We start from the raw sequence: 14,437 nt of genomic DNA on the forward strand, positions 1-14,437 counted from the left end.
TTACTTTTCTTTCAGTACATTTGGCTTTGTTATGTCTTCCCTTACACTGAACATTGTCTGTGCAAATACCTCTTCCACTGTTACCGTGAAACGACTGAATAGTTGGCTCCAGGAAGCTAATCCTGCAAAGCTACCTAACATCATCTTTCTCCAGAACATCTCTCATCCAAGTCAAACTCTCCTGAAACCAATCTCTCTATGATCCACCTTGATGATGGTTGCTTTCTTTGGTACCTTTTATTCAGCTTTATAATCCTGTATGTGTAAACAAGAAAACTATTTCTGTGGTCTCACTAGAGTGATCCAGGGCATCTCAGAACATATGTGTTATTCTTCTTCCCTAAATCTTTCCTCCTTTCCTTTATTCTTATTGTAGATCTGATGTGACATGTGCAGAGCACCAAGCTAAGGCAGGTGGTGTATACTGTTCTCATTTATGGTGGTCCAATGGTCACAAAAGTGATGAAAACAACCAGCAAGCTACTGCAGCTTTTGAGATAAGAGCTTATGGCACCAGCAGAAAAACACAAAGTACAGACTGTAGGTTTTGTGGTCAAAGATAGGGCAAGTAAAGCACAGTAATTACTAACATCAAATTGTAACACAAATATTCAGATATATTTTCTGAAATAATCTCTCACTGATAGAAATGAAGTTATTTAGGTTTTTATTCAAACTGTCCAATAACTTCCTAACATTGCCTCTTTAAGTGACCAATTGGTTAACAAAATTTCAGCCCAAATTTCCATGACATTTTCCATTTCTCCTTCACCGCTTTCTGTTTATTTTGAACATCATGATAGGTGCTACTTCAGTTGAACTTTGGGCTCTTTATGATATTATACTAGCTTTCAAAAGCAGCTTATATGAATGATCAGGCATCCCAGGATGAGAAAAGGAAGTATAACAAATAAGGACCTCATAACTTGATGTAGTGAAGCATGGAAAGGGAAACTTACTTGTTTTGTTCTACATATGCTGTTGTCCAAAAACATTAGGGGCAAAAGAAACAATATTTATAAATGTTATGAAGATATTTGAAGGTTAACCTTTTCTCAGTTTTTGCTTTCATTGTTACTTTTCTGAGTAGTTATCATATATAATAGTTCTGCTGTTATACCTTCAGTCTATTACAAAGTTTTCCATTTTCTGCCAGAAAAAACAAAAAGATTATAGCATAGAAAAGATGAACGGAAGCAACAAAAATAAAGCTGCCTTCCCCAAAAGGAAGAGACTTCATAGCTCAGCCTTTTTTTTCAGTTATGGCAATAGGAAAACTTTCATACACTTTTAAGATAAAAAAGTTGGACTAAATATGACTGGTTTTAGAATTGCACCCAGATTTCTACCAAGAGAGAACTGAATTCAGATTTTGTTTTGTAAGTGTTATCTCATTTTCAAAGTTATTATGATCTTTTGTAAATAACCACAAAGTACACTAAGTGCATGCAGATAGCAAAAAAAGCAATGGGGAAAACCAAAGGGAGTGTTTTTTGTAGAAGTATTTTTTCCACTAAGTATTTAGCATAAACATCAGTAGTAAAGAACCTCATTTTAACTTCTTGTGTCACCACATTCTCTATTAAACGGGATGAAGTACACAACAGTTCTGCTGACCTGACCTTCTCACTGCAGGGGCCACCACAACCATCTTTAACCTCAACCAGAAATGTTTTCCACATAACCAGACTATGAAAAGAGTAATGCAAGTTTTTAACAGTAGGCAAGCACCAGGCAGAGAAGATCACCTTCCATCCAAGCAATAACTGAAAACCCTAAGACCAGGTGGTCTTTTTGGTAGACTGTCATGCATGTAAGAGTGACAAGAAATAGTTAAATGCAAAGAGATGTTAAAAATATCTATTTCTTTATACTGTGGCTCAAGAAAGAGAGAGATGTGGAGTCAACCTTTTCCTCTTCTGTTCACAGAGCACTGGGGAATGGTGGGGCTTACAAGTCAGAAAGGGCTGTAGCAGATACAAAAGAAAGGAGAATTAACAAGTGAAAAAAGTTAGAATATGGTGTCTATATGCTTTTTGTCTATTATATACATATACACGATAGCATATAACCAATTTATTACTATTTGGGGGAACAAAGCTGGAAAATAAATAAGGACATGCTATCAATATTTCATGGTCTGCAACATAACATTAAGAAAGAAAAGAAGAAACAGTGTTGATCATGTTCAGTAAGAAGCATTTCTGTTATTAGCAAAGACACTACTTCTAAAGACATTTCACAGTATTTCCATAGGTGCCTTCAGCATTTTTCTCCCTCACATTTTTTTTTTTTTTTAAATTTTTTGGTAGACAGACATTGTCTGATTACATCCTCTCTTAAAGACCCATGAATCAAATGTTAAGGGGAAAGACACTTTTTATTAGGAGAGCACCTTATAAAGCAGAGGATGAAAATAGCCATTCTATGAACAAAAAATCATGGCATAGATAAATGAAGATATTGGCAGAACTTACAAAAATCCTAATGTCATGCACAATGACTAAGCCTTATTGATTATTACAAGTAAGCTTCACCATTATTCATAGAGTTAGTGTCTCTATACTTTTGGCAAGTTGTTTATATAAAAAAAAGATACAGCAATATAGTACTGTAGTATTAATCTACTGTAACAATTCAGCAGCATTTCAGTGTACCACCACTGGAGCTAGAAGAAAGAATTAAGAATGTCTCTGTTCTAGAAATTCAGAAAACATATAATGCATTTTCAGAGGTAACAGAAAATGCAGAGAAATACAAGGGTTGGTAAGGTCCATGCTGAAACCTCATTTTAACAACAACAAACTAGTAGACTTCCACTGCACTGAGATAACACAATAACACCCCAAGCTAAAAGAGCTTATGGCAAATGCCAAGCATAAAACATCAGTTTCCTTCATCAGATAATTCTGAGTTCTTATTAGCACTCTCTGTGCACAGAGATTTTTTTCTTTATTATTTTAAGATACCTTCAGCTGGATTAAGTGTAATGCTGATTAATATTTTTCTTCATAACTCCTCATTTCACTTTTATTTTGCTTTTCTAGATTAGTATTTCAGTAATATTTTCAGTGTTGAGCTGTCCTATCACACAACTTCAGAAATCTGTCCTGCGTGCTGTTAAGTGACACAGTAGTAGTTTCTTTACCTTATTCCCCTCTCCTTTCCTTGAATGTCATCAACTTTTTAGTATATCTAACAGGGACCAAAGGCTTAATCACCTTTTTAATGTACCTAAATCCCAGTGAAGCTCTTAGTGGTTTTACAAACAAAACAAAACAAGAAAAGCAAGGGTGACCCTTACATCAAACACATTTTGAGCCAGTATTTTGGATCACAATGTTCTGTCTTGGCAAAATTTATTGTTACTGTTCCTTTTAAATCTTTTGCCTCCTCAGCATCTCTGGATAAATTTCAGACCCTCAAGTATCAGCATCTGGATTATTCATGGAAATGTTTAGGCATTCTTCCATTTATTCTCAACTGCACCCAGTCTGCTCTCCAGAAATGTCAAAAAATGGGAGAGTGATTCTGATAATTTAGAACTGAATTTCATCTTATTTCCTGTCTTGAGTCTGTCTGGATTAATCTTTGAAGGAAGAGATTTATGCAGTCTGCTGGATTTCAAAGAGCAATGAATAGAATGTGCCTTCTTGATTTTTTTAATGCATGGAAATCCTTGACTTTCTGTACCTTTATTATTTATTAGTATTTTAATGAGTGATTTAAAATACTTTCATAACAAGAGCAGAATTGAGAGATTATAACAGGAGTTCCTATAAAATTCCAATATAAGAACCTCCAGAAAGAGAGAGGGTTATATGCTGATTCTACTGTGTTCTTAACAACACATTAAATAAAGTAAACATGTATTTAGTGGGAATGCTCCAATCTTCTTGTATTTTTATTGTTGTTGTTGTTTTTTGGTTTTTTTCTCTATTAAAATAAGTCCGTAATTTAAACCTCAGACTAATCTGCAGTGATAAACTTTTTCTGTTTTGCAACTGTACTGCAAAAGTACCCCCAAAACAGTAGCATACTCTTATCTGAGAAAATGTATGAGAAGAAACAGGTCTTCAATAGGAACTAGGATTCTGCTCTTAAACTCTAACAGAAACATTAAATACTGTACTTTGCCACATAGTACATATTTCACAGATATTTTTTTAGTTGATTCTTGCTCTTTATTTCACTATAGTTCACCAGTTACTGAAACACATCGTACCCGTAGTGAAACAGTCACTACAACTATGATTATTTCCATGTGATAGTATTAAGAATAATGCCATGTGTTGGCAAATATATTTGGAAGTTGGGTGAATCTATAGTTTTCCATTATGTTTGGTAGAGGCTAACAGAATGCTTGCCTTTACTTTCTTTGTTATATTTCCCATATTTGCATAGTTTCCATTGTATTCAATATACAAGAGGGTTTTTAATTAATTATTTATAATACAGTGAATTTATTTTGTCAATTATAGAGCTAAAAATCATTAAAGTTCTTGATAGAGGACAATTCTTGATGCAGGACAATACAATTCACACAGGAAAATTGGTTTTATTTTTGAACTTTGCTGTCTTAAATATGAATCTAACAGAAAGTAAGAATCTGACAGTAATTTCTGCTTGGTCAATGCCTTAGATTTTTGCTCTATTTGATGATGTGTTCAGTATTTTTGCAAATTCCACTGAAATACAAGGGGACACTACATGCTTCCAACCTTTTGAACCTCTCACACATTCTCCACAAACTGATCTACATGCATGTAGAATGTAAATATATAAGTGTATTGTGCCACTAGGAAATTCAACTTTTGAATCCTGAATTACCTAAATTCAGGATTTTAGCTAAATAGCTAAAAGATTTTTGCTACATAATTGCATACTTTCTCATCACAAACTATTATTACAAAATGTAAAGAAACTACTACGGTGAGAAGAAAAACTGGCTTTTACATTATATAAGAGACCCCAACTCATTTCCCTTGGTGGGTGGTCTACTATCTTGAAGAGCTTCAAAATAGTGATTTCCTAACAGTTAGATTAGAAATTTCACCCCTGTTTAAGCAGCAATAGTTTGAGATTTTATAAAAGGACAAGCACCAGTGTGCTGTGAATATGCATAAAAAGGAACATGTCAGGCACTCTTAATTAGAAATAATTTGGGGTTTCATGGTTAAGTCAGAGTTTTATCCTTAGGCCTGGAAACAGCAAAACCATTTCCTCTGTAACCACATCATGTAAGTAGCCCGTGTCCTCTCAAAATGACCACTCACTTTGGTAGGTGACATGAAAGGATCTTCCTTGAGCAGGATGCTTTAGTGAGGACCCCAGAGAATCATGATGTTTGCTTCACACTCTCAGCTAGCTTAACCTTCTGAGAGTGGCCAGGGAGCAGACCGGCAGCTGCACATCTTTGTATCTAGGAATGAAACATTCCTTCTGGTTTTAATTGCAGCATTCTTGAAATCAAAATGTCAAGGTAGCACAATGTACCGCCATCCTAACTCTTTAGCACAGGTGATTTCATTGGTAAAAGGCCTAAGTAACTACTGTTTATTCTGTTCTATAAAAGCAAACCCAGTCTTCTATGTCTCTTTCTTACAGGCTACATAATAAAGCTCAAACACATTATTTAATACCTCAGCTGCTTTATTACACGGTATATCCTGTGGAAGAACACAAACGAGTCAAGCTCAGAAAATAAGCTTTGCCATACTGCCTGAGGAGACAGATAACATTTCCCCAGATGACTTGATTATCAGCAAATTAGCACTAACAGAACAAAAGGCAGCAACTCAGGTCTTACTGAAAGAAGGTGTTTCCAGAAAATGCCATAAATGGAGAACTAATGAAAGAAAAAGAAAGCAAGCATTTGTCACTTATGCAACAATGATTATCTTTGAATGAAAAATGACTCGAAGGAGTTGGGAGATTTACAGCTGAATATGTTACAAGCTTCAGAAACAATCAAATTTTATATCAATATTTTCAAGCAAAAAATCAAGGGAAGAAAGCTTGTTCCCAAAAATTCTAAACTTGCTATTATTTCATTTTCTATTATCTGTTCTTGTTCAAAATAGCGTTTGTTATCAAATTGTTTCATTTCTCCTAAAGATTACTATGACAAGAAAGCTTTTATCCACATTAAAGAAGTAGTGATTCAGAAGCCTAATACTAGAAATACCAAAATTTCACAGGTCTGATCTACATGAGGAGACAAAGAGGTTTCTACCGCTTTTATCAATTGTTTTTTTTCCCAGAAATAAAAGAACAGCTTCTTGAAAAGTGCTTATCCATGCAAGCCTTTATAACAAAATACTACAGCTATCTCATTTTTAATAACATCCAAATGAAAAATGCAAACCTTTAAACAATACTTTAAAAGAATAATTAATTATTTTAAATGGCTCATGACTGGTTATGAATAGATGTGAATATAAAATAGAGAATGTACTAGCATACTGACAACTATTTAAAATGTTTATATCACTATTAACTGTTTTCACAGTAATTTTTCAAAGCATTTAGTGCCCAACAGGCTCCATAATGTTCTTTCAGAGCAGACTTCTGAAATATCAACTCTCTAGTCTGGCTCTATAGTATACCATAAAGGAATAGATCCTATATCTGTTATGAAGATCATGGTTTGGGAGGAAGTGTCAGTGCAATGGTATATAGCTTTGCAGAGACTGGAACACCAGTTGTTGGAGTCTGTACTTTGAAGAGCTCTTTCTCTAACTCAACAAGCTCTTTCTTTCTCGTTATCTTCCCTCTAGATATAACTAAGCTGTATCTTACACTGTCATTTAATCATGCTTTTAATCTATTCTTAACAACCATAGAAAACTGCCATATTCCTTTGCAATTTCATGAAGTCCCCTTGAAGGTTTTGAGAAGTAGGTTGTTTTTAACTGATAAGTTACGTAAATGACCAAACTAGGAACAGAATAGATGGATTCTAATTCAGGATCTGCTGTAGCTAAATACCTGCATCCTTAACATTAAGGACACAAATCACACAAATTACTTACACTCTTACAATTAAATACCTGTAAAGCTTACCCACCCCATGGGATCTGGGACATAGTTTCTAAATTAGAAGTAAGTGTAATATAATGTATTAAAGCTCAGTTATACTGACACTTACTTTTGACGTGGTACTAGAACACTGTTCAGAATGGCAGAAGAAAGATTAGTTGCAAACCTCTTCACCACTTTCTTGTGAACCCAGCTGCTCTTCCCTCAAAATCCTGTTTTCCTTCAATTTTTAAAACACTTCAGTAAATTAACCCATGGCAAGTAAAAATCTGATATGTAGTAACTGATAAAACAAGATGGCATCAGATGGGAGATATTTTAGACATCTTCAAAAACTTCTCCATAATTTTGTGAACTAAGAAGGAAGAAAGTTGGAACCGTATGCTAAGTGACTGTGCAGCTAATGCGATTACTCACAGATGCAGGTTATTGTGAAGTGTTAACAGGTTACACTTCGTAAGGTTTGCCTGTTTCATATCAAAGTGCAAGATAACATCCATGTGTAAAAGTGCAGAGAACGTTAAAGTTAATTTAGATAATTCCTTTTTTAATTGTTCACCAAAATAGTTTTTCTGTTGAATTTTATTATGCCATCCAAACTGTATGGGAATGGTTAGCTATTTCCTACACACACTTTAAAATTGTAATAATAGCAACTAGTGCATCAAAGCCAATATACAAAGTTATTTGATTTCTGCCTAAATCCTCATTTGTTCTTAACTAGCCTACTGTGTTCTTAATTTTTAATGTCATCCTTTAAAAAAAACCACTCTAAATCTGAAGGGAAAGTTTACTACTTTTTTCAAATTTAGCCCAAAAGCTAGAGCATTAATGTTTATTTTGTGGGAAATCAATAGGTATCTCATGAGTTTAGACACTGGCTGTGATTTATGACATCAAATGAATTACTGAAGTTTATACATATCTCTAATTTTTTTTTTTTTTTTTTTTTTTTTTCCTGCTGGCAGAATCGTACTGGGTTTTGAATCATTTTCAGGGAAGACAAAATAAGTGAAAACGCTTGAACTCTGGAAAAACAGAGGATATGGGGTAACAGTTTCCTGTTTTCCTTTCTGGATACCTCAAACTGAGACTTGATTGTGGAGATGAATGCACGGTTGCCTTTCCCCACCCTCACCTCTTTACATGATTCCCACTTCCTCATCCTTCTTTTTGATGGAAATTGTCACAGACTTGTTTTAAATCATACATACACAATATAAACATTATTAAGGAGATGATAGATGTATGACTCACTGGACACATGAGATTGTATGCTTCTAAATATGGCTGAAATCACAGAAGTTGAGCTAATTACATTTTCAAAACCAGATAGAAAAAAAGACCAAAAAAAATTGAGAGAGATGAATGATACTACTCAATGACACAACTTAGAAATGTTAAGTTAGGAATAATGTCTAGAAAAGATGTCAGCAAAAGAAACTTCAAATATTGGGGATGATATTATCAAGTATCGCTCAACAAACCAGGGATTCAACAAGTATATCTTGGGGAACAAATGTAGCAAAGTTTCCATGCGGGCTGTTGCAAGATAACAACCTCCTATTTTACTACTGGTTTTGCAGATTTGTCAAAGGAGTTGACCTTTTAGTAATGTACAGAACATACTCAGGCAACATATAAAATTAAACAGATTTCCTGTTTTTAACACATGACATTTAAATATTCTTTTTATTGAACAATTTATAAAACTTTTACAAAATACTAAAAATTTTGGAGACTTTAAAATGTTAATCTTATAATTAACAGTCAAGGACATACTTTCTTTTCACAAACAAGACAGTGATATTCCAAACCTAACGCTATGAACTTTACAGTAATAGACAACCATCTGCCTTCATGCTAAAGCAGAAGCATTACATTTTTTCCACTCGTGTAGGGATTTTGCAATGAAGCAGATAAAACAGCTTAGCTAACAAAGAATTGTTTCAGGGAGGAGAGAATGATACATTTCATATTAAAGTCAAAAAACTTATTTACCTAGAAAGAAAAAAGAAAAAAAAGAAGCTCAGAGTACTTCCCTGTATTCCTTATCTACACAATCCTTCATTTTTATTGTTTGACCTAGCAAACACAGTTCCATAATCAAGATTAAATTTATGCCAGCAGCAAATTTTCTACACTGCATTTAGAGTTTTTAAAATAAAGCTTGTAGCAATTTCTGCTTTCTGGATGACTTTGGTAATTTGTAATTAAAATTTTTGAAAAGGAAACACTGAAAGCACTGTTAAAGGGAACTGAGGCTTCATCAGATTACATATATATGCTTTAGACTAGATCCTCACTTTGTATACATTGGCATATATCCAGTGCTGATGTATTCAGTTTGACTTCGGCAAATACAGTCGTTCATATCCATGATTTTCTGTTTCCTCAGAAAAATGAAGATAGATTTCCACTTTTCAAAATTGTTATTTAAGGACATTTCAGCTTTCAGAGGTATATGATAATTTAGGGTAAATACATCATGTATTTAAATAAACTAGCTGGGCCCTAATATATCCATGATGACACTTATGACTTGAAGATATTTCCTGTAAGGGCAGAACAAGCTCCTGGAGTTTATTAGTTAAGAAGCAATCTAATAGGAAAATGCAACATTGCATATAATAAGATGCTATCAAATTGAACAACATGACTTAGATAATGACATTCACTTACTTTTACTACAGAAGATGGTCTTATATGTTGTCAGAAATATACACAAAGTAACTCAGTGGTATATCTTAACCTAGATATGAAATAAGCAAATGCACGCATTCTAATGAAGCCAAGATATCTACGCAGGGGTTGTATATAAGACCTTGCCTAACATGATTACAAATTTACATTACTGAAATGTACAGATATACATTACAGTATCATTAAAAAAGATCACAGCTATTTTTAAGGGGTTAAGAGACAATTTCCTTGACTGGAGCAAAGTTTCTGGATTGCATACGTGATAATTTACTTTCTCCTTTGCAAGGTCTATGGTAAATAATAATAAAATGATTACAGATGCCCTTATCTCCTGTACTTATGAGACTTCCTGAAGAACTGGTCCCTGAATATCAAAGGCTTATAATGAAAGTCCAGCTGGGCAATTTCTGGTCTCATTACACTAAATTATCAATCTCATTGAAACTACAGGATTAAATAAAATCACATTATGCTTCGGTTACTTTTCAGCCACTAAATGGGGGATACATAAAATCTGATCTCGATCTATATAAACATGCAGTGTTGTAGCTGCCCTAGTGAGCTGCTCATGAGCCTGTCACATATGGCAGCCCTGGCTGACCTGGGAGTGCTGAGCACCAAGGAGGCTGTTCCCTCTATTGACGGTGGGGTTGCAGAGGGTAAAAGCAGAGCTCTGTGAAAAGAACCCTTTAACTCATTTTCTTCTACACAACAGGGAAAAAGAAATGTTCTTCTCCCAGTGCCAGAACTATTAAAAGACATCCCATGCAGAAAAATGAATCACTATTAAAATCTCGTCAACAAGCATGCCTGCAAACATCAGTGAACCAAATGGTATCTCTTCCAATTTTAGAAAAAAAAAATAAGGAAGATATCTCATGGAAACTAGACATTTAACCATTAAAATGATGATATGATTATACAGCTGAGATTATATTCTCAAAAGGAGCTACTTGTTTCAGTTTTGTTTTGTTTTGTTTTGTTTTTAAATCTTATATTCTGATTTATTGAATGGAATTGTTACCAGTTTGTCAAACGTAGGATGTTTCAGTCCTAATTATCAGATATTTGGTTACAATTGCAACTTATTATAATGGTCTTCTACTTTTAATTTGCTCTTCAGGTGGTCATAATTTAGTCATATTTTCACACATGATTTTTGAAACAAAGTCACAGAAAGAAAGAGAAGGGGACTTCCTCATTTACACAGTGAAATAAACATGTGAATTTCCCTTCAAAATGTAGTTGGAAGACAGTCAACTTGTCCCATTTTATGAACTCAGCAAGCCTATACTGGTTAAACTTCATAGGAGAAAATGCCTTAGGATGATTTGTTTTGAATGAGGAACTCAAGAATAGCTTTTTTGGTCAATGGTACTACAAAAGTCCATGACACAGAGAGGTAAATAATCAGTCCACGTAATACGATTCAAACATAGATTATGTCATTTTTCACTAAAAGCACCAAACTGTAGAAGACTGCTGGACTGACAGGTCAACTGGAAGGTAAGACTAGGTCAGAAGAAGGCAGCAATCAGACACCGGTAGAAGGCAGCAGTGGACTCCAGACACGGTGTCACCCAACAGAGTGGCTGCGCATATAAGCTGATATGGCCTATTACCCCAAGATGCCTGTCAAACTCCTCAAATTTAACCTTGCTTACTCCTGGCCGAACCCTCAGGAAAAGCCAAAATATGCTCCAATCCAAAATACTGCACATGATGCTGATAAAAGGTTGCCAAATGCATTCTTTGGACTACAGGAGGGAATTCTGACACATACAATGTATGTAAATAAATAAAACACTGCCTTGAAATATTGAAAATACTTCATTGAAACACACTGAATGGTAACTAAATCAGTTATATTTGAAGGAAACATGATTTTTTCATTCCACTATTTTATGGATTCTGGTGCCATTTACACAGCTGCCATGTACTGAAAGCAAGTGCAAATAGCCTGCTTAGATACCAAATACGTAGAAGATACTCACAGAATTCAATTTTAACACTGACAATGTGAAAATATATGATTTAATTTATTATAAAGTTGGGAAAGGCTGAAAGATATAACATTCTCTGATATCTAAGCAACAGGACAATTTTTTTTTTTGAGCTCACAGTCATTGATTGCTTTCACATATAGTGAGCGTAATGACCTACTTTCAGACAGTAATACAAGGTGATGTTAGCTCAGATATACCAACAGCCTGACAAGGGCATTTTTAACTCCAGGTGCCTGTATTTCATACCATGGGAAGTTCATTTAGAGGATGTTACAGTTATGTAACCATAATCTAGAAGATATTTTTGTTATTTTCCTGTGTACCAGTAATGCCCTTTAATTACTATGAGAATTATCCACTGCCATTTATAACCAAATGTATCTTAAAAGTCAAAACAGTGTTGGAAGCCAGCTAGAAAATCTGTCATAAAAAAGAACTTTCTGAAAAGCAGTAATGCAAAACAATTACAATTACAAAACAGAAACCCTGGCAGTTATTGATCAGTTTGTCTTATAGCCTTGATTCTTTTTACAAAGAAACCAAAATTGTTCAAAGAATTAACTTTTATTCAAATTCTAATTAAATTATGTTCTTTTGACTAATTTGTGCATTATAAGAAAGAGTAATACAATAGAAGTATAAATGAGCTACAGAGTGAAAAAAGCCCTTTTCAACAAAGGACCAGGCACAGTGGAGAACTGGAAAGCACATAATCTTTTGAGGAAATCTTCTTATTTACATATATTAACTTTTTTTTCTGTCCCAGAAGTACTAGGTTGCATAATATGCATTAATACTGTGCACAACAATTTGCACAAATAACATTTTTTGATTTTCATTAACTCAAGCCTGCAACTCTTCCAACTGTGCCTGACTCATATAACCCATCTTACCCTCCAATTATTCTAAATACCTCAATGCATCTACTCCTGAGTTACCAACACTAAGTGAAAAGGAAAACCGGGAAAGATGATGATCACTACTTCTTCCCCATTCCCTGCTCCAAAGAAGCATAAGACACAACTAATAAAGAATGAACCATGACTACCTTTTTCGCAGAACCGGCCAGTAAAGTGCAGTGGGCAGTCGCACTGAAATGAGGTGGCACCAGTAGGCAGAGAGAGAGGATGACAAGTTCCTCCATTATGGCACATTCCTTCCTGACACACGGATGGCAGTTCAGGGGAAATCTGAGAGGGCACAACAGGCTCTGGCAACTCAGTCACATCAGTAGAAACCATAGGGAATGCTGTTGACAGATGTGTGGGTTTGGGAATCCTGAAAGGATAGAGACAACACATCAAAACAAAAGATCATGAGGCAGAGTTTTGCCACTACGCTTCAGCTTCATTTGAAAACAGTAGGGTTTTTTTGTTTAGAAATTTAGATTATATTTAAGAAAATGTGAGTACATTAGTAATTCTCAAATCAAATTCCCATCCTGAAATCTATTAAAAGGTAATGAAGGTATTTTTCCCTGTGAGGGAGCAAGAAATTGCTTCCATGCATGTAGCACAGTTTGTTTATGCTCTCAGAATTCCTTTTAAGTGGATGTCAACAATGCAGTGATAAAAAAATACAGGCCTGAATTATTAAATATTTTATTGCTTGAAGTTACCCAATCTCACTACTGTTCTAGAAGACATGACATTCACTGAAGTAGACTAAGCATGAGTATGCTGCAGTACAGAAATACAGTACATTTTAATACATTTTAGTTCAAAGAAATAACTATATGGGGGAAGAAGGGGGTGAAAAAACAGATGGTTTTGTTTTCATATTTTACCACAAATTTTCTTGTTTAGAATGACATTATCTTTCACTTCCTAATTTTTGAGCTCTCACATTAGCTACTAGACTGATATGTTAATAATTTTCCTCTTTTCAACTTATTTCCTATCTCAGTTGCTGGAAATTAGTTAGCGATACCACCTGTTTGCCCTAATTATCAACTGTTTATTACTGCTTTTTGTTTTATCCAGAGAGACAAACTTGTGACTCGCTAAAACCATACAAATTTAAGGATACTTATTTACTAACCAGAACAACTCTTACATGTATAATACAAACTGTTACAATGAAGGCAAAACAAAAGGAATCAAAAGGAACCAGAAGATTAATAGCTCTTTAATAAGCTTGCACAGCTAAGAAAGATAGTTCTCATTAAATTTTGCATAAGAGCTAGACATTCTCTGATTTCATTAAGTTCAAGAGGTTCTACTTTTTTCCAGAAGGCAACTTCTAATTCTGAAATTTGGCAACATTAATCCAATAAAATACCTTAATATTTTTACTTCATTAGTAATTTATACTTTCTGAATATTTCTACTATGATTTAATGTTGTACAAATAGAATATCGTAATGGAGAATGGGAGACTGGATTGAACTGAAATATCACTGAAATTTTGGCCAAAACAGGACATAGGAATTATATATTTCATGCAATGGTTTATAGGCATCACAGAAAGTGAAAGCACTTCTGGCAATGTATTAAACATCAACAGCCAAATTATTTTTTGTTTTAGTAAAAATGGAGGTTTAAACCTGCTTTATAAAAAACAAGAGTGATGAAAAGTGGAGTGATGGGACCCCTTCAGTGTGACTTTGCGTTCTCCATTCTAGGCATTTGTCTTCTTAGATCTAGCTTCTGAACTAATTACATGACCCATTTAGTGATAACAACCTG

The 14,437-nt window shown here is 34.4% G+C and overlaps 1 protein-coding gene across 1 annotated transcript in view; it reads right to left on the reverse strand.

The window, feature by feature from the left end:
• Positions 1-14,437, reverse strand: part of EYS (eyes shut homolog) — an 870,368-nt gene that overhangs the window by 190,229 nt on the left and 665,702 nt on the right. The window contains exon 37 of the mRNA XM_065056200.1: positions 12,799-13,028. Within this exon, the coding sequence (XP_064912272.1) occupies positions 12,799-13,028 (230 nt within the window). The remainder of the gene's footprint in view (positions 1-12,798; positions 13,029-14,437) is intronic.

Source organism: Columba livia, chromosome 3 (genome assembly GCF_036013475.1).
Source record: "Columba livia isolate bColLiv1 breed racing homer chromosome 3, bColLiv1.pat.W.v2, whole genome shotgun sequence".
NCBI classification, from domain to species: Eukaryota; Metazoa; Chordata; class Aves; order Columbiformes; family Columbidae; genus Columba; species Columba livia.